General features: G+C 41.3%; 1 protein-coding gene across 1 annotated transcript in view; it reads left to right on the top strand.

Moving 5' to 3' along the window:
• The window catches only part of Naip6 (NLR family, apoptosis inhibitory protein 6), a 35,496-nt gene that overhangs the window by 12,701 nt on the left and 4,887 nt on the right, over nt 1-17,908 (top strand). Inside the window, exons 6-12 of the mRNA NM_010871.2 lie at nt 581-680; nt 1,651-1,732; nt 2,524-2,581; nt 3,065-5,176; nt 6,863-7,030; nt 9,031-9,183; nt 15,729-15,815. Coding sequence (NP_035001.2) covers nt 581-680; nt 1,651-1,732; nt 2,524-2,581; nt 3,065-5,176; nt 6,863-7,030; nt 9,031-9,183; nt 15,729-15,815 — 2,760 coding nt within the window. The remainder of the gene's footprint in view (nt 1-580; nt 681-1,650; nt 1,733-2,523; nt 2,582-3,064; nt 5,177-6,862; nt 7,031-9,030; nt 9,184-15,728; nt 15,816-17,908) is intronic.

The following is a 17,908-nucleotide window of genomic DNA, read 5'->3' as shown; positions in this document are numbered from 1 at the left end:
CCTTCATGGTTCAAGAGAGGAAGAATGTGGATCTTCCATTTCTAGTTAGATCCCTTGGCTCAGACACATTAGAATTCTTCCCTCAGAATACTGTCTCATGCGTGATGTGCTCTTACTATCCTGTGGAATATACCTGGCAATAATATGAGGAAAGACATGTAGTTCTTCATGATCTCACTGACATAAAAGCTCCTATATTTGCTCCCGTGTTTTGCACATGATATTCAAATATACTCTTTCTGATTTACGGAGCACACAGTTGTGTTTTGGTTGCCTATGTCTGTGAATGTCCAGTATGTCATTAGTGTCCAGAACAGACAGAAAACTCATCTAGCTACTGTTCCAGATTCTGATGGCATGTCATTCAGGATGGTGGGTTTGAGAAAGGTTTTATCAAAGCACTGACCACCCCAGTGAAGGACCATGAGTCCTGTGTGAACTGTTGCCTCCTGAATGACCTGGCCACAGAATCCACCTGGAGATGAAAGTAGGATAATTATACTGCATAACCTGGAGTTGTCTTCTTCTGAGTTGGCAGCTGTATGTGCTGTTTAACTGACACCTTTCCTTTTTTTTCTAGGCAAAAAGGACATTGTCCGGTGTTTTTCCTGTGGAGGATGTTTGGAGAAGTGGGCAGAAGGTGACGACCCAATGGAAGATCACATCAAGTTTTTTCCCGAGTGAGCAAGATGACTTCTCTTGACTTTGAACATGCCTCAAGTCCATAAGATCCTGCCTTTGCCCTACACAGGCTGGGTTATTGTCTGCAAGTCTTTAAGTACATTTTAATGTTAACTAATACTTGGACTGGCATTAACTCTACTTCATCCCATATTCTCAGCATGTGCTCACTATTACTTTACAGATCACATGAGAGCCACAGTATGAATGTCTTCTTTTTTATTATTATTATTTTATTAGGTATTTTCTTCATTTGCATTTCCAATGCTATCCCAAGAGTCCCCCCTAACTCCCTATGCTCCTACAAGCCCACTCCCACTTCTTGGCCCTGGTGTTCCCCTGTACTAAGGCATATAAAAAGTTTGCATGACCAATGGGCCTCTCTTTCCACTGATGGCCGACTAGGCCATCTTCTGATACATATGCAGCTAGAGACATGAGCTCTGGGAGGTACTGGTTATTTTATATTGTTGTTCCACCTATAGGGCTGCAGATCCCTTCAGCTCCTTGGTTACTTTCTCTAGCTCCTCCATTGGGGGGACCCATGATCCATCCAATAGCTGACTGTGAGTATCCACTTCTGTGTTTGCTTAACCCCGGCATAGCCTCACAAGAGACAGCTATACCAGGGTCCTTTCAGCAAAATCTTGCTAGTGTATGAAATGGTGTCAGGGTTTGGAGGCTGATTATGGGATGGATCCCCAGGTATGGCAGTCTCTAGATGGTCCATCCTTTCGTCTCAGCTCCAAACTTTGTCTCTGTAACTCCATGAAAGTCTTCTATGATACAACACTGACAGAATCACTGGAAATGTTCTTTCTATTTAATTCTTTGTTCTATGCATTCTCTCTTTCTCTCTCTCTCTCTCTCTCTGAATGTGTGTGTTTACATATGTGTATGTGATAAAATCCCAATATGAATATTTAATTGCATAGAACCAATTTTATGACTTTTACATTCTCTGTTTAGATGTGTATTTCTTCAAACCTTGAAGTCCTCTGCAGAAGTAATTCCAACCCTTCAGAGCCAATATGCACTTCCAGAAGCCACGGTAATGAACACTGCCCTCTTCTGACTCAGCAGCATATGATCCTGTGGTTGAACACTATTGTGAATAGCAATTGTTGATTGTAAATATATCATAATTAAACCAATTCTACACGTATTTAATAAGCATCTACCATATGATAGTATAGAGAGATCTTCACAGGGATGACTGAGCCCTTCTTTCATAAGAAGTCTACCCTCTGATCCTTTTGAACTTACACTTGACTAACATGCAAACTAAATGCATCCCATCTGTCATCTTCTCCAGAAGGCAGTAGTCTTAACTTTCTACTTGAACTTTTAAGTTGTTAAGACTTGTGCCATTTAACTAGGTTGGATTTTTTTGCTTGATGTGGATTCTCAGTTTGTAGCCTAGGCTGACCTTGAATTTACTGTGTAGCCAGGGCGAATATGGAATTTGTGATCTTCTGCCTCAGCCTTCAAAATGTTAAGTTAGCCCAGCTGATATGGCTTTTTTTAGTGAACTCAAGGCTACTTGCATGCAGGGCAAGCACTCCAGTTCCATTGAGAAAGCTTTGTGAACGAAACCAAATGCAAGCTTGTGAAGCCACAAGGCACATTTTTTTCAGGATATGAGCTATCAAGTCAATGACCTTTATATTTATATGTGCTTTATATATGTGAATTAAAACTACCTTACAAGGCCTAGAGATATTGCTCAGTTGGGGGCATGCCTGTTTTGAAGATGCAGCTATGTTTAGATCTTCCATGATGATGTAATGCTCCACCAATTTTGATGAAATTTTGATGTAATAAGGGATTTATTTTTCAAAGGAAACCACACGTGAAAGCAACCATGATGATGCAGCAGCAGTTCATTCTACAGTGGTGGGTAAGCACTGAAAAGCAGCATGGGATTCTGGGTATTCATCCATAGGATTTGAAAGGAAAGTGTATTTATAATTGTCCAGGGAGCTGCTAGAGAGGAAAGCACTGAGGTGGAGGGAAGTGTGGATGAGAGAGTGAGCATTCCTGTGGCTTCCTGAGAGTGAATGCAGGACTAATAACAGAGTCCTTGTGTCAGACCCAGACCAGCCAGCATTAAAGGCACCATGCAGCAAGCTGGTCTCCTGAGAGCTCAGAAGGGAACTAGGGTGACAGAGTATTCTTCAGGATCCTGCCTAATCCCCCAGGTCAAGTGGGAGGCTTGGACAGCATTCTGATGATATGAAAAGATCTGGGAGGACCTCAGGTGTATGGAGGTGTCATGTGCAGTGGAGCAGAGTCCTAATGACCTTTAGCAGACAAGCAAAGCTGCCAGAGAGATTCGAAGTGTACCTCCCTATACCCCCCTGTACCTTCCTTCTGTCCACAGACTTGGGTAGGAGTGAAGCTCAGTGGTTTCAAGAGGCCAGGAGTCTGAGTGAGCAGCTGAGAGACACCTACACTAAAACCAGTTTCTGCCACATGAACTTGCCAGAAGTGTGCTCCAGCCTCGGCACTGACCACTTGCTCGGCTGTGATGTGTCCATCATTTCAAAGCACGTCAGCCAGCCTGTGCAAGGGGCCCTGACGATCCCAGAGGTCTTCTCCAATCTCAGCTCTGTCATGTGTGTGGAGGGGGAAGCTGGAAGTGGAAAGACAACCTTCCTGAAGAGGATAGCTTTTCTCTGGGCATCAGGATGCTGCCCCCTGTTGTACAGGTTCCAGCTGGTCTTCTACCTCTCCCTTAGTTCCATCACACCAGATCAGGGACTGGCCAACATCATCTGTACCCAACTCCTAGGGGCAGGAGGCTGCATTAGTGAAGTGTGTCTGAGCAGCAGCATCCAGCAGTTACAACACCAGGTGCTGTTCCTGTTGGATGACTACAGTGGGCTGGCCTCACTCCCCCAAGCCCTACACACACTGATTACAAAAAACTACTTGTTCCGGACCTGCTTATTGATCGCTGTTCATACAAACAGGGTCAGAGACATCCGCCCATACCTAGGTACAAGTCTAGAGATCCAAGAGTTTCCCTTCTATAATACTGTCTTTGTGTTACGGAAGTTTTTTTCACATGACATAATCTGTGTGGAAAAGCTTATAATTTACTTTAGTGAAAATAAAGACTTACAGGGAGTTTACAAGACCCCTCTCTTCGTAGCAGCAGTATGTAATGACTGGAATCAAAATGCATCTGCCCAGGATGACTTTCAAGATGTGACACTTTTCCATTCCTACATGCAATACCTGTCCTTAAAATACAAAGCTACAGCTGAGTCTCTCCAGGCCACTGTGTCCTCATGTGGGCAGCTGGCCTTGACAGGGCTTTTCTCATCGTGCTTTGAGTTCAATAGTGATGACCTGGCAGAGGCAGGAGTTGATGAAGATGTAAAGCTTACCACCTTCTTGATGAGCAAATTCACCGCCCAGAGACTGAGGCCAGTCTACCGATTTTTAGGTCCTCTGTTCCAGGAGTTTCTTGCTGCCGTGAGGTTGACTGAACTCCTGAGTTCAGATAGGCAGGAAGACCAAGATCTTGGACTTTATTATTTGAGACAAATTGACTCACCTCTGAAGGCAATAAACTCCTTTAACATATTTTTGTATTATGTCTCCAGCCACTCTTCCTCAAAGGCAGCGCCAACAGTTGTATCTCATTTGCTTCAGTTGGTGGATGAGAAAGAGTCACTGGAGAACATGTCTGAAAATGAGGATTACATGAAGCTCCATCCACAAACTTTTCTATGGTTTCAGTTTGTTAGAGGGTTGTGGCTGGTGTCTCCTGAATCTTTCTCTTCATTCGTTTCAGAACATTTATTGCGCCTTGCTCTAATCTTTGCTTATGAAAGCAACACAGTTGCTGAATGCTCTCCATTTATTTTGCAATTCCTTCGAGGAAGAACACTGGCTTTAAGAGTACTGAATTTAGAGTACTTTTGGGACCACCCAGAAAGCCTGTTACTGTTGAGGAGTTTAAAGGTTTCCATAAATGGAAATAAAATGTCATCTTATGTAGATTATTCATTTAAGACATATTTTGAAAACTTACAGCCACCAGCTATAAATGAGGAGTATACATCTGCCTTTGAGCATGTAAGTGAATGGAGGAGAAATTTTGCTCAAGATGAGGAGATCATAAAAAACTATGAAAATATCTGGCCCAGAGCCCTACCAGACATCAGTGAAGGGTACTGGAATCTGTCCCCCAAGCCATGCAAGATCCCCAAGCTGGAAGTTCAAGTGAACAACATGGGTCCAGCAGACCAAGCACTGCTCCAGGTCCTCATGGAAGTCTTCTCAGCTTCACAGAGTATTGAGTTCCATTTATTCAACAGCAGTGGCTTCCTTGAAAGCATCCGCCCAGCTCTGGAGCTGAGTAAGGCCTCTGTCACCAAGTGTTCCATGTCCAGGCTGGAGCTCAGCAGAGCAGAACAGGAGTTGCTTCTCACCCTGCCTGCCCTGCAGTCTCTCGAGGTCTCAGAGACAAACCAGTTACCAGGTATCCCCAAGTGTATTCCCATAACCACTCTGCTTGACACTGTGTCTCATTCTTAGCTTTACATGAAGGGAACTTCTCAGGCACAAGGCCATGAATGTGTCTTGGTAGGAGAGACCTGAACTCTCTCACTGTTTTGGGGCAGTGGAAGGCCCTGGATCATAGAATGGGTTTCCAGTTAACTCAGACAACACTAGGAGAACATTACCACCAGTATTAATCTTTCAAGATCTTTTTAAGGATGCTTGAACTGCTTGTTACTGATAGATGGTGGACTGTATGTGAACTGATTCTGTCGAATCATCTGCACTGGGCCAGGCAAGGCTATAGAGTAAATCTATCTCAAAGAAAACAAGACAGAATCATTGATGTTCTCTTGTAGGAGGACTTTGTGTATTGTGGATTTAAACCCTTATGTTATAGACAGAGTATTTGTCTACCATGTGCAAGACCCTGGGTTCCACAAAAATAAATCTATCAAACCTTTATCAGTCACATGGCTCAAAAAACATTTTCTTCCATTCTGTAGATTGTCACTTTCATCTCTTTGTTATGTTCTGAAATTTCATCTCTTTGCGTGTGTTTTTGCTGCATGAACAATTGTTAATTTTGATAAGGTCTTTAATAGTTGAGGTCAGATAGAGGAACTTGTAGAAATTTTATAGAATGTATTTATATAAAATGAGAAAGGGAATTTCTTAGAATGGCTTACAGGCTGTGGTTCAACTAGTCCAACAATGACTCTCTACCAAAACACAGTCTATGAATCCAGTGTAGGAATGGACTTGCTAGTGAGAGGGAGAGCAAGCAGGGAGAGAGAGAGAGACAGATAGAGAGAGACAGAGAGAGACAGAGAGAGAGACAGAGAGAGGCAGAGAGAGACAGAGACAGAGAGAGACACAGAGAGAGTGACAGACAGAGACAGAGAGAGACACAGAGAGAGAGACAGAGAGAGACAGAGAGAGACAGAGACAGAGACAGAGAGAGACAGAGACAGAGAGAGACAGAGAGAGACACAGAGAGAGAGAGAGGGCTTCTTTCTCTCATGTCCTTTATATAGGCTGCCAGGAGAAGGAATGATCCAGAGTAAAGGTGGATCTTCCCAACTCAAAGGTCCAAAGTAGATGTTGATCTTCCCAATTTGAATTTTTAACTAGAGAATAAAGCCTCACAGGTGTGCTCAGTCATTAAGGTTTTAATTAATTTTCAAAGTAGTCAAGTTAATAACCAAGCATTGCCCAAGGCCTAATTTTTGCTACTGCTTTTTATAGCATATCTAAGGATCCATCATCATAAAGTTCAAGGTCCTGAACATTACCTTTTTCTTCTAATAGTTCTATGGCTTTAGCTCATACACATGTTGTTAATCCAATTTTTACCCTTTATGAGTTGAAAGCAGTCCAGCTGTGCATGCTTTTGCATCTGCAAAATTAGGTGTTCCCACACTATTGCTAAGGGAGATGTCAATTATTTTTGTGAGTCTAGAGACCAGCACAGGGCTTGCCCTACAGTCTGCCCATGATCAGCAGATGCTGCAGCTGGCAGTAACTTCATGCATGTGCTTCCTAATCAGACGTTAGGATGTCTGAGGAGTTTCATCTTGGAAGTATGAATATGGCTGAAGATCACAGCACCTTGAGAACTTGCACTTGGGCTCTTGAGTGATGGGAACTCTGTGCTGCTTTCCAGATCAGCTCTTCCATAACTTGCACAAGTTCCTGGGCCTGAAAGAACTGTGTGTGAGACTAGATGGCAAACCGGATGTGCTCTCAGTCCTTCCTGAAGAGTTCCTGAACCTCCATCACATGGAGAAGTTATCCATCAGAACCTCTACAGAGTCTGACCTCTCCAAACTAGGTAAGGATGGTGCTTGATCTCCAGTTCATGTCCCAGCTGGAAAAGCTAGTTGGCTAGTAATTGTTAGAACCATTAAATCATCATTAGGCAAAACTTCCCTGGGGTTGACAGCATGAACTGTGGGAACATCACCCTTTCTTGGAGACTTATTTTAAATCTTGAGTGTTTACTATATGCTAAGGACTGTTCTGAACACTTCACGAATAATTCACTCTTCACTGTGTGAGAGAGGGTACTGTGATTGTGGTCACTGTGCATCTGGGGATGTTAAGTCATAAAGAAAGATGTTAAGTGATTTTCTCAAGTTTTTTTTCAGCCAAGAGAGGCCACTGCTTATGTATCCACATCCCTGCAGCCAGCTGTGATAAATCTGAAACTTTTCTGCATCCTATCTCAGGGAAAAATATTCTTTCCTTTTGTTCTTCCTACGTCTTTCCCAAGCACTTTTTTTTTTTTTTTTTTTTTTTTACGATTGAGCTTTCTTCCTCCCCCTTTTCTGAAGAGACTTTCCCTCTGTCCTGCCCTCGTAATGTGCAGTTGCTTTCTGCTACATTCCATTCTTTGTTGCTGATTATGCCAGCTTATCTCAAACAGCATGATTTTCCTTCTTACCTCATCCTCTTCCTCTTCTTTTTCCTCTTCTTCTTCTTCATCTTTCTTTCCAAAATTATTTGTAGAGTTTTTTTATTTTGATTTTAAGTTGTTTTTACATCACCACTTACACATCTGCTTGCTGAGGGAGAAGGAAATCTTACTGGTAACAATCTGAACAATTTCCCATTCTTTCCTGCCTCATGGATGATGGATGACAGTGCAACCATGTTTCTGAAATACATCCTTTAGAAAAATGCTTTAAAGTTTGATAGGCCACTTGATTTGGGGAACACTGGACACTAAGTGAACCTAGAAGTGCTATGCCAAAGACTACTGATGGCCTGGTGCTCCATACCTGAAACAATAGCTTGTGAGAACCTAGGGTAGAGGGTGGCCTAAATTCAAAGCCACTGAATTCTAGATTAGTCTGAGCTACAGTGTGAGGCTCTGTCTCATGAAACAAAAAGAAAAGAAAAGTTTTGGGAATGCATTAGCAAGCACACACACAAAAATAATTACATGTAATAAAAATTTTAAATATAAAATAAACCTCACAATTTATGTTACAGAACTATTCTTTCTTTCATGTTACTTTGTATAGAATGTTTATTCATAAATGGAGAATACAAACATAGAGACATTAGGGTTAAAAAGCTGAAGGTAATTTTACTGAGCCATCATTCAATTTTTTTCTTTTTTAGAATTTCAATCATTAGTGCTATGTTTATATCATTTCTGCACATTCTTCCTCCCATTCCTTCCATGTCTTCCCCACTCACTCTCAAATTCATGACTACTTATGTGCATGGGGGGAGGATAAAGGAGAGAGGCAGAGAGGGGGGAGGGAGGGAAGAAGGGAGGGAGAGAGGGAGAAAGAGAAAGAGAGAGAGAGAGAGAGACAGAGACAGAGAGAGAGTGACAGAGACAGGGAGAGAGAGAACTATTGGCAGGGAGGAGGCTTTCCGATCTTTTCTACTCTGATCCCTCCAAGTGCAGTGGTGTCTTTAACAGCGTCTTACCTCCAAGGTCTGGGAGCAAACCAAGAACAACAAACAAAGCCTGTATTGTTTGGGGAATCTCTTGGACTCTTCTGCCCAAAACCTTGAGGGAAAAGTTTAACATGTCTGGGACTGAGGCTATTGTTACTCCGTGGTAAGCCCTTATTTTGAAATTTAAGAACAGAAAACTGATCCAGAGAGGATCAGGAACTTGCACTATGTCATCTGCTAACTAGTCAGTTGTGTAAATTGAGCACAAGCACAATGAATGGCATCTGACACCTAGATACTGTGCCACAGTGCTACTGCGTGTTTAATCAATGTGGCTGCAGCTGATGGGTCAAGAACACAATTCTAATAAAAATGTGTGGCCTTCTCTAATTTCTGAACATCCTTCATCTTTTCCAGTTAAATTCATCCAGAACTTTCCAAATCTCCATGTTTTCCATCTGAAATGTGATTTCCTTTCAAATTGTGAGTCTCTCATGACTGCGCTTGCTTCCTGCAAGAAACTCAGAGAGATTGAGTTTTCTGGACAATGCTTTGAAGCCATGACCTTTGGTAAGAAATCAATGGCTTTGACTTCAGATGTTCCTGTTCACAAAGTCATTACATACTTGAGAATTAAAGGCCACTGATGTCATGGGAACTGTGAGGACACATGATCCTCAGCGAGGCTCTCACAAGAGTCAATGAGCTACAGTTTACATGTTTCATTCTCAGAGTTTTGTCCTCTCCTTAGTCATAGTGATTCAGTCTGAATGTCATATCACCTTTGATCACTTTTTAAAAAGTATTTTTATTAGGTATTTTCCTCATTTACATTTCCAATGCTATCCCGAAAGTCCCCCATACCCTCTCCCCCACTCCCCTAACCACCCACTCTCACTTTTTAGCCCTGACATTCCCCTGTACTGGGGCATAAAAAGTTTGCAAGTCTAATGGGCCTCTCTTTCCAGTGATGGCCGACCAGGACATCTTTTGATACATATGCAGCTAGAGTCAAGAGCTCAGGGATACTGGTTAGTTCGTAATGTGTTGCACCTATAGGATTGCAGATCCTTTAGCTCCTTGGGTACTTTCTCTAGCTCCTCCATTGGGGGCCCCATGATCCATCCAATAGCTAACTGTGAGCATCCACTTCTGTGTTTGCTAGGCCCCGGCATAGTCTCACAAGAGAGAGCTCTATCTGGGTCCTTTCAGCAAAATCTTGCTAGTGTGTGCAATGGTGTCAGCATTTGGAAGCTGATTATGGGATGGATCCCAGGATATGGCAGTCTCTAGATGGTCCATCCTTTCGTTACAGCTCCAAACTTTGTCTCTGTAACTCCTTCCATGGGTGTTTTGTTCCCAATTCTAAGAAGGGGCAAAGTGTCCACACTTTGGTCTTCGTTCTTCTTGAGTTTCATGCGTTTTGCAAATTGTATCTTATGTCTTGGGTATCCTAAGTTTCTGGGCTAATATCCACTTATCAGTGAGTACATATTGTGTGAGTTCCTTTGTGATTGGGTTACCTCACTCAGGATGATGCCCTCCAGGTCCAACCATTTGAATAGGAATTTCATAAATTCATTCTTTTTAATACCTGAGTAGTACTCCATTGTGTAGATGTCCACATTTTCTGTATCCATTCCTCTGTTGAGGGGCGTCTGGGTTCTTTCCAGCTTCTGGCTATTATGAATAAGGCTGCTCTGAAAATAGTGGAGCATGTGTCCTTTTTACTGGTTGGGACATCTTCTGTGTATATGCCCAGGAGAGGTATTGGGGGATCCTCCAGTAGTACTATGTCCAATTTTCTGAGGAACCACCAGACTGATTTCCAGAGTGGTTGTACAAGCTTGCAATCCCACCAACAATGGAGGAGTTTTCCTCTTTCTCCACATCCTTGCCAGCATCTGCTGTCACCTGAATTGTTGATCTTAGCCATTCTGACTGGTGTGAGGTGGAATCTCAGGGTTCTTTTGATTTCTATTTCCCTGATGATTAAGGATATTGAACATTTTTTCAGGTGCTTCTCTGCCATTCGGTATTCCTCAGGTGAGAATTCTTTGTTCATCACTGAGACCCATTTTTAATGGGGTTATTTGATTTTCTGGAGCCCACCTTCTTGAGTTCTTTATATATGTTGGATATTAGTCCCCTATCTGATTTAGGATAGGTAAAGATCCTTTCCCAATCTGTTGGTGGTCTTTTTGTCTTGTTGACGGTGTCTTTTGCCTTGCAGAAGCTTTGCAACTTTATGAGGTCTCATTTATCGATTCTCAATCTTACTGCACAAGCCATTGCTGTTCTATTCAGGAACTTTCCCCCTGTCCCCATATCTTCAAGGCTTTTCCCTACTTTCTCCTCTATAATTTTCAGTGTCTCTGGTTTTATGTGGAGTTCCTTAATCCACTTAGATTTGACCTTAGTACAAGGACATAGGAATGGATCAATTCGAATTCTACTACATGATAACCTCCAGTTGTGCTAGCACCATTTGTTGAAAATGCTGTCTTTTTTCTACTGGATGGTTTTAGCTCCCTTGTCAAAGATCAAGTGACCATAGGTGTGTGGGTTCATATCTGGGTCTTCAATTCTGTTCCATTGGTCTACTTGTCTGTCACTATTCCAGTACCATGCGCTTTTTATCACAATTGCTCTGTAGTAAAGCTTTTGTTTCAGGCATGGTGATTCCACCAGAGGTTCTTTTATCCTTGAGAAGAGTTTTTGCTATCTTAGGTTTTTTGTTATTCCAGATAAATTTCCTGATTGCTCTATCTAATTCGTTGAAGAATTGAGTTGGAATTTTGATGGGGATTGCATTGAATCTGTAGATTGCTTTTGGCAAGATAGCCATTTTTACTATATTGATCCTGCCAATCCATGAGCATGGGAGATCTTTCCATCTTATGAGATCTTCTTTAATTTCTTTCTCCAGCGACTTGAAGTTTTTATCATACAGATCTTTCACTTCCTTAGTTAGAGTCACACCAAGGTATTTTATATTATTTGTGACTAATGAGAAGGGTGTTGTTTCCCTAATTTCTTTCTCAGCCTGTATATCCTTTGTGTACAGAAAGGCTATTGACTTGTTTGAGTTAATTTTATATCCAGCTATTTCATTGAAGCTGTTTATCAGGCTTAGGAGTTCTCTGGTGGAATTTTTAGGGTCACTTATATATGCTATCATATCATCTGCAAAAAGTGATATTTTGACTTCTTCCTTTCCAATTTTTATCCCCTTGTTCTCCTTTTGTTGTCTAATTGCTCTGGCTAGGACTTCAAGTACAATGTTGAATAGGTAGGGAGAGAGTGGACAGCCTTGTCTAGTCCCTGATTTTAGTGGGATTGCTTCCAGCTTCTCACCATTTACTTTGATGTTGGCTACTGGTTTGCTGTAGATTGCTTTTATCATGTTTAGGTATGGGCCTTGAATTCCTGATCTTTCCAAGACTTTTATCATGAATGGGTGTTGGATTTTATAAATGCTTTCTCCGCATCTAACGAGATAATCATGTGGTTTTTGTCTTTGAGTTTGTTTATATACTGGATTATGTTGATGGATTTCCGTATATTGAACCATTCTTGCATCACTGGGATGAAACCTACTTGGTCAGGATGGATGATTGTTTTGATGTGTTCTTGGATTCGGTTAGCGAGAACTTTATTGAGGATTTTTGCATTGATATTCATAAGGGAAATTGGTCTGAAGTTCTCTATCTTTGTGGGGTCTTTTTGTGGTTTATGGTTTAGGTATCAGAGTAATTGTGGCTTCATAGAATGAGTTGGGTAGAGTACCTTTTTTTTTCTATTTATGGAATAGTTTGTGAAGAAATGGGATTAGGTCTTCTTTGAAGGTCTTATAGAACTCTGCACTAAACCCATCTGGTCCTGGGCTTTTTTTTTTTTTTTTTTTTTTTTTTTTGGTTGGGAGACTATTAATGACTGCTTCTATTTCTTTACTGGTTATCGGGCTGTTTAGATCATTAACCTGATCTTGATTTAACTTTGGTATCTTGTATCTGTCTAGAAACTTGTATATTTTATCCAGGTTCTCCAGTTTTGTTGAGTATAGCCTTTTGTAGAAGGATCTGATGCTGTTTTGGATTTCTTCAGGATCTGTTGTTATGTCTCCCTTTTCATTTCTGATTTTGTTAATTAGGATGCTTTCCCTGTGCCCTCTAGTGAGTCTGGCTAAGGGTTTATCTATGTTGTTGATTTTCTCAAAGAACCAGCTCCTCAATTGGTTGATTCTTTGAATAGTTCTTCTTTCCACATGGTTGATTTTGCCCCTGAGTTTGTTTATTTCCTGCTGTCTACTCCTCTTGGGTGAATTTTCTTCCTTTTGTTCTAGAGCTTTTAGGTGTGTTGTCAAGCTGTTAATGTGTGCTCTCTCTAGTTTCTTTTTGGAGGCACTCAGAGCTATGAGTTTCCCTCTTAGAAATGCTTTCATTGTGTCCCATATGTTTGGGTATGTTGTGGCTTCATTTTCATTAAACTCCAAAAAGTCCTTAATTTCTTTCTTTATTCCTTCCTTGACCAAGGTATCATTGAGAAGAGTGTTGTTTAGTTTCCACGTGAATGTTGGCTTTCTATTATTTATTTTGTTGTTGAAGTTCAGCCTTAGTCCATGGTGATCTGATAGGATGCATGGGACAATTTCAATATTTTTATATCTGTTGAGGCTTGTTTTGTGACCAATTATGTGGTCAATTTTGGAGAAGGTACCATGAGGTGCTGAGAAGAAGGTATATCCTTTTGTTTTAGGATAATATGTTCTGTAGATATCTGTTCAGTCCATTTGTTTCCTAACTTCTGTTAGTTTCGCTGTGTCCCTGTTTAGTTTCTGCTTCCATGATCTGTCCATTGGTGAAAGTGGTGTGTTGAAGTCTCCCACTATTATTGTGTGAGATGCAATGTGTGCTTTGAGCTTTACTAAAGTGTTTTTAGTGAAGGTGGCTGCCCTTGTATTTGGAGCATAGATATTTAGAATTGAGAGTTCCTCTTGGAGGATTTTACCTTTGATGAGTATGAAGTGCCCCTCCTTGTCTTTTTTGATGACTTTGGGTTGGAAGTCGATTTTATTCGATATTAGAATGGCTACTCCAGCTTGTTTCTTCAGACCATTTGCTTGGAAAATTGTTTTCCAACCTTTCTTTCTGAGGTAGTGTCTATCTTTTTCTCTTTGATGAGTTTCCTGTAAGCAGCAAAATGTTGGGTCCTGTTTGTGTAGCCAGTCTGTTAGTCTATGTCTTTTTATTGGGGAGTTGAGCCCATTGATATTAAGAGATATTAAAGAAAGGTAATTGTTGCTTCCTGTTATTTTTGTTGTTAAAGCTGGCATTCTGTTTTCGAGGCTGTCTTCTTTTAGGTTTTTTGAGGGATTATCTTCTTGCTTTTTCTAGGATGTGGTTTCCATCCTTGTATTGTTTTTTTCTGTTTTTATCCTTTGAAGGCCTGGATTCCTGGAAAGATAATGTGTGAATTTGGTTTTGTCGTGGAATACTTTGGTTTCTCATCTATGGTAATTGAGAGTTTGGCTGGGTATAGTAGCCTGGGCTGGAATTTGTGTTCTCTTAGTGTCTGTATAACATCTGTCCAGGCTCTTCTGGCTTTCATTGTCTCTGGTGAAAAATCTGGTGTAATTCTGATAGGCATGTCTTTATATGTTACTTGACCTTTTTCCCTTACTGCTTTTAGTATTCTATCTTTATTTAGTGCATTTGTTGTTCTGATTATTATGTGTTGGGAGGAATTTCTTTTCTGGTCCAGTCTATTTAGAGTTCTGTAGGCTTCTTGTATGTCCATGGGCATCTCTTTCTTTAGGTTTGGGAAGTTTTCTTCTAAAATTTTGTTGAAGATATTTGCTGTCCTTTGAGTTGGAAATCTTCATTCTCATCCACTCCTATTATCCATAGGTTTGGTCTTCTCATTGTGTCCTGGATTTCCTGGATGTTTTGAGTTAGGATCTTTTTGCATTTTCCATTTTCTTTGATTGTTGTGCCGATGTTCTCTATGGAATCTTCTGCACCTGAGATTCTCTCTTCCATCTCTTGTATTCTGTTGCTGATACTCACATCTATGGTTCCAGATTTCTTTCCTAGGGTTTCTATCTCCAGCGTTGCCTTACTTTGGGTTTTCTTTATTGTGTCTACTTCCCTTTTTAGGTCTTGGATGGTTTTATTCAATTCCTTCACCTGTTTGGTTGTGTTTTCCTGCAATGCTTTAAGGGATTTTTGTGCTTCATCTTTAATGTCTTCTACCTGTCTAGCAGTGTTCTCCTGTATTTCTTTAAGAGAGTTATTAAAGTCCTTCTTGATGTTCTCTACCATCATCATGAGATATGCTTTTAAATACAGGTCTAGCTTTTCGGGTTTGTTGGGGTGCCCTGGACTGGGCAAAGTAGGAGTGCTGGGTTCTGATGATGGTGAGTGGTCTTGGTTTCTGTTAGTAAGATTCTTACGTTTACCTTTCGCCATCTGGTAATCTCTGGAGTTAGTTGTTATAGTTGTCTCTGTTTAGAGATTGTTCCTCTGGTGAGTCTCTTACCCTCTATCAGCTAACCTATGAGACTAGATCTCTCCTCTGAGTTTCAGTGGTCAGAGCACTCTCTGCAGGCAAGCTCTCCTCTTACAGGGAAGGTGCACAGATATCTGGCGTTCGGACCTCCCTTCTGGCCGAAGATGAAGGCCCAAAACAGGACCTTTCCCAGATGCTGTGTTGCTTTGGCCTGTCACAGAAGCTGTTAGCTTCTGTAGTCTACACTCTCACCTGTGCAGACTACTTTCGGGGGAGTCCCGGAACCAAGATGGCACCCGCCGATCCTGAGGCAAAAGCCCCCGGGCCGGGTGGACACCTGTCTTCTGGCCGGGAAGGTGTTCGGATGTCTGGAGCCCGAAAAGGGCACTGCCTCATAAGCTCCGTGACTCCCGCCTGTCCCAGAAGCTGTCAGCTTCTGTTTGCACACTCTCACCTGTGCAGACTACTTTTCGGTGGTGTCCCAGAATTAAGATGGCTCCCGCCGATTCTGAGCACCTTTGATCACTTTTGAAATACTCTGTATTTCAATGGTTCTTCCCTGTGTCATAGGAGATGTACTGACCAATTTTATTTCCCTTTACTAGTCAACATTTTGCCAAATTTTGTTTCTCTGAAGATACTGAGTCTTAAAGGTCAACAATTTGCAGATAAGGAAACATCAGAAAAGTTTGGTAAGTTTATTCATGAAACACTGCTTCTTAGTTTATTCTTTGTCTCCTCCTTCTCCTTTTCTTTCTTTTTCTGTCAACAGAGAATAAAGCAAGTTTGAACAGTTGTCCCTGAACTGCTGGCTAGGCTTTCTATTGCTGTGATAAAGCACCAGAACCAACAGCAGTGTGGAAAGGGAAGGGTTTATGAGGTTACAGCTCTCAGGTAACACTCCATCACCTTGAGAGGTCAGGGCAGGAACCTGAAGTCAGGAACTGAAGCAGAGGTGTGCTGCTTATTGGATTTTCTCTTATGAATGGCTCAGTCTGCTTTCATATAGCACCTGTGACCACCAGGGGTGGTACCACTCATGCTGTCCTTCCTCATCAATCAAGAAAATGCACTACAGGCTGGTCTACAAGACAATCTGGTGGAGGCAGTTCCTCACTTAAGGATCTTTCTTCCAAAATGACTCTAGCTTGTGACAAGTTGACATAAAACCACCAGTGCAACATCCCACATCCTCTGTAATCTTCATTCCATCTCTTGATTGTCTACAATACCCAGTACAATATAGATGCTACATAAACAGCACTGTGTTGTTCAAGGACTATGACATGGTGTCAATGTCTGAATATGTTCAGCATCAAGATAAATTTAAAAAGACTTCACGTCTAGCAAAATGATTCAGAGCATTCCAAAATCTTGATGCCAAGCTGGAAGCCTTGAATTTTATTCCTATGACAAGCATAGTGGAAAGAAAGAACTTATTTATTTAGGCATGTTGTTTTCTGACCTTCACACATATACTGTCACATGCGTGCGCACACACACACACACACACACACACACACACACACACACGTAAGTAAATGTAATAAAATTAAAAAAAAAACTTCGAAAAGTTGTGGGTGGAATGTGCCAATTCAGATGGTCAGCTGCACCAGCTATGTTGGTCTTTGGGAAGACATCATAGCAATACTCAGTCTCATCCCTGAGATGCTGTCAAGGTGGGTCCCACACATCTTCATGCTTGATACCATTAAATGAAATTATCTCAGTGACTTCTTAGGCTAGAATTTGGTCATAATGGCACTGTTTAACTTCATTGTTCCTCATCCACTCTAAAATGCTTTATGTTTTTGTTCCAAAGATTGGCTTCTGGAACACACACAAACATGGTTAGAAACACTGAGTCAGAATTACTACCATGATAAATACACAAAGAGTTTCAATACTCTTTAAAATTTATTTATTTTTATTTCATGTGCATTTTGTGTGCATGTTTGTCTGTGTGAGGGTGTTGGATCTCATGGAACTTGAGTGTCATACAGTTGTAAGCTGCCATATAGGTGCTGGGAATTGAACCCAGTTCCTCTGGAAGAGCATCCAGTACTCCCCTGCCCTAAATTTCAGTACTTTTGACTTAATAAAGTATTGTGAAAGTAATGAGTTTGCACGGAAATTACTCTTAACAGGTTAAGTAAAGTGATAGGGCAGCCTGCAGATGTATTGTACAGAGTTGTATATTCATGATGTTTTTCAGACTGTATTGTTCATAAGGAAAGCCCAAGTTTCCTATAGAGAGAACAACTCTGTGTGTGAGAGTGTGTGTGTGTGTTGCCATGGTATCCAGCGTGCTAGGCAAGCACCATATCACTGAGCAACTCACAAATCCATGGACTTGAGTTATAAATAAATATTATCTTTTCTAAAAAAAATAAAAAATAGGAGTCTGTGAAAAAAATGTGTTATTCCAGAACAGAAAAGAGGAAAGTGAAAGATAGGTCTAGAACATTGGCCCATGCTACAAAGTCCATTAATTAGCTTCTACAAAGGCACAGAAGTAGAGACTAGTGATTACATGATGTATTGGATGTCATGCTCAGGGTATATAGCTGTCAGAGTAGTGGACCATTTACTTTACTGAGGACATTAGATGTCCTAGAAATGATGGCTGGAGGTGGGATGGAAGGGAGGGGTCTGAAGGCACTGTGCAGCTAGGAGAGTTACCTTCAGTGGGAATTCCAATTAAGAAGACAGAGTAGAGATGGAGAGGCAGCCTGGATTTGGATAAAGAGACAGGTTGGGGAAGGATGGAGGAAGAAGCAGCAGA

The sequence above is a fragment of the Mus musculus genome, chromosome 13 (assembly GCF_000001635.26).
Source record: "Mus musculus strain C57BL/6J chromosome 13, GRCm38.p6 C57BL/6J".
Taxonomy (NCBI): Eukaryota; Metazoa; Chordata; class Mammalia; order Rodentia; family Muridae; genus Mus; species Mus musculus.
This window is presented reverse-complemented; position numbering and strand designations above follow the sequence as displayed.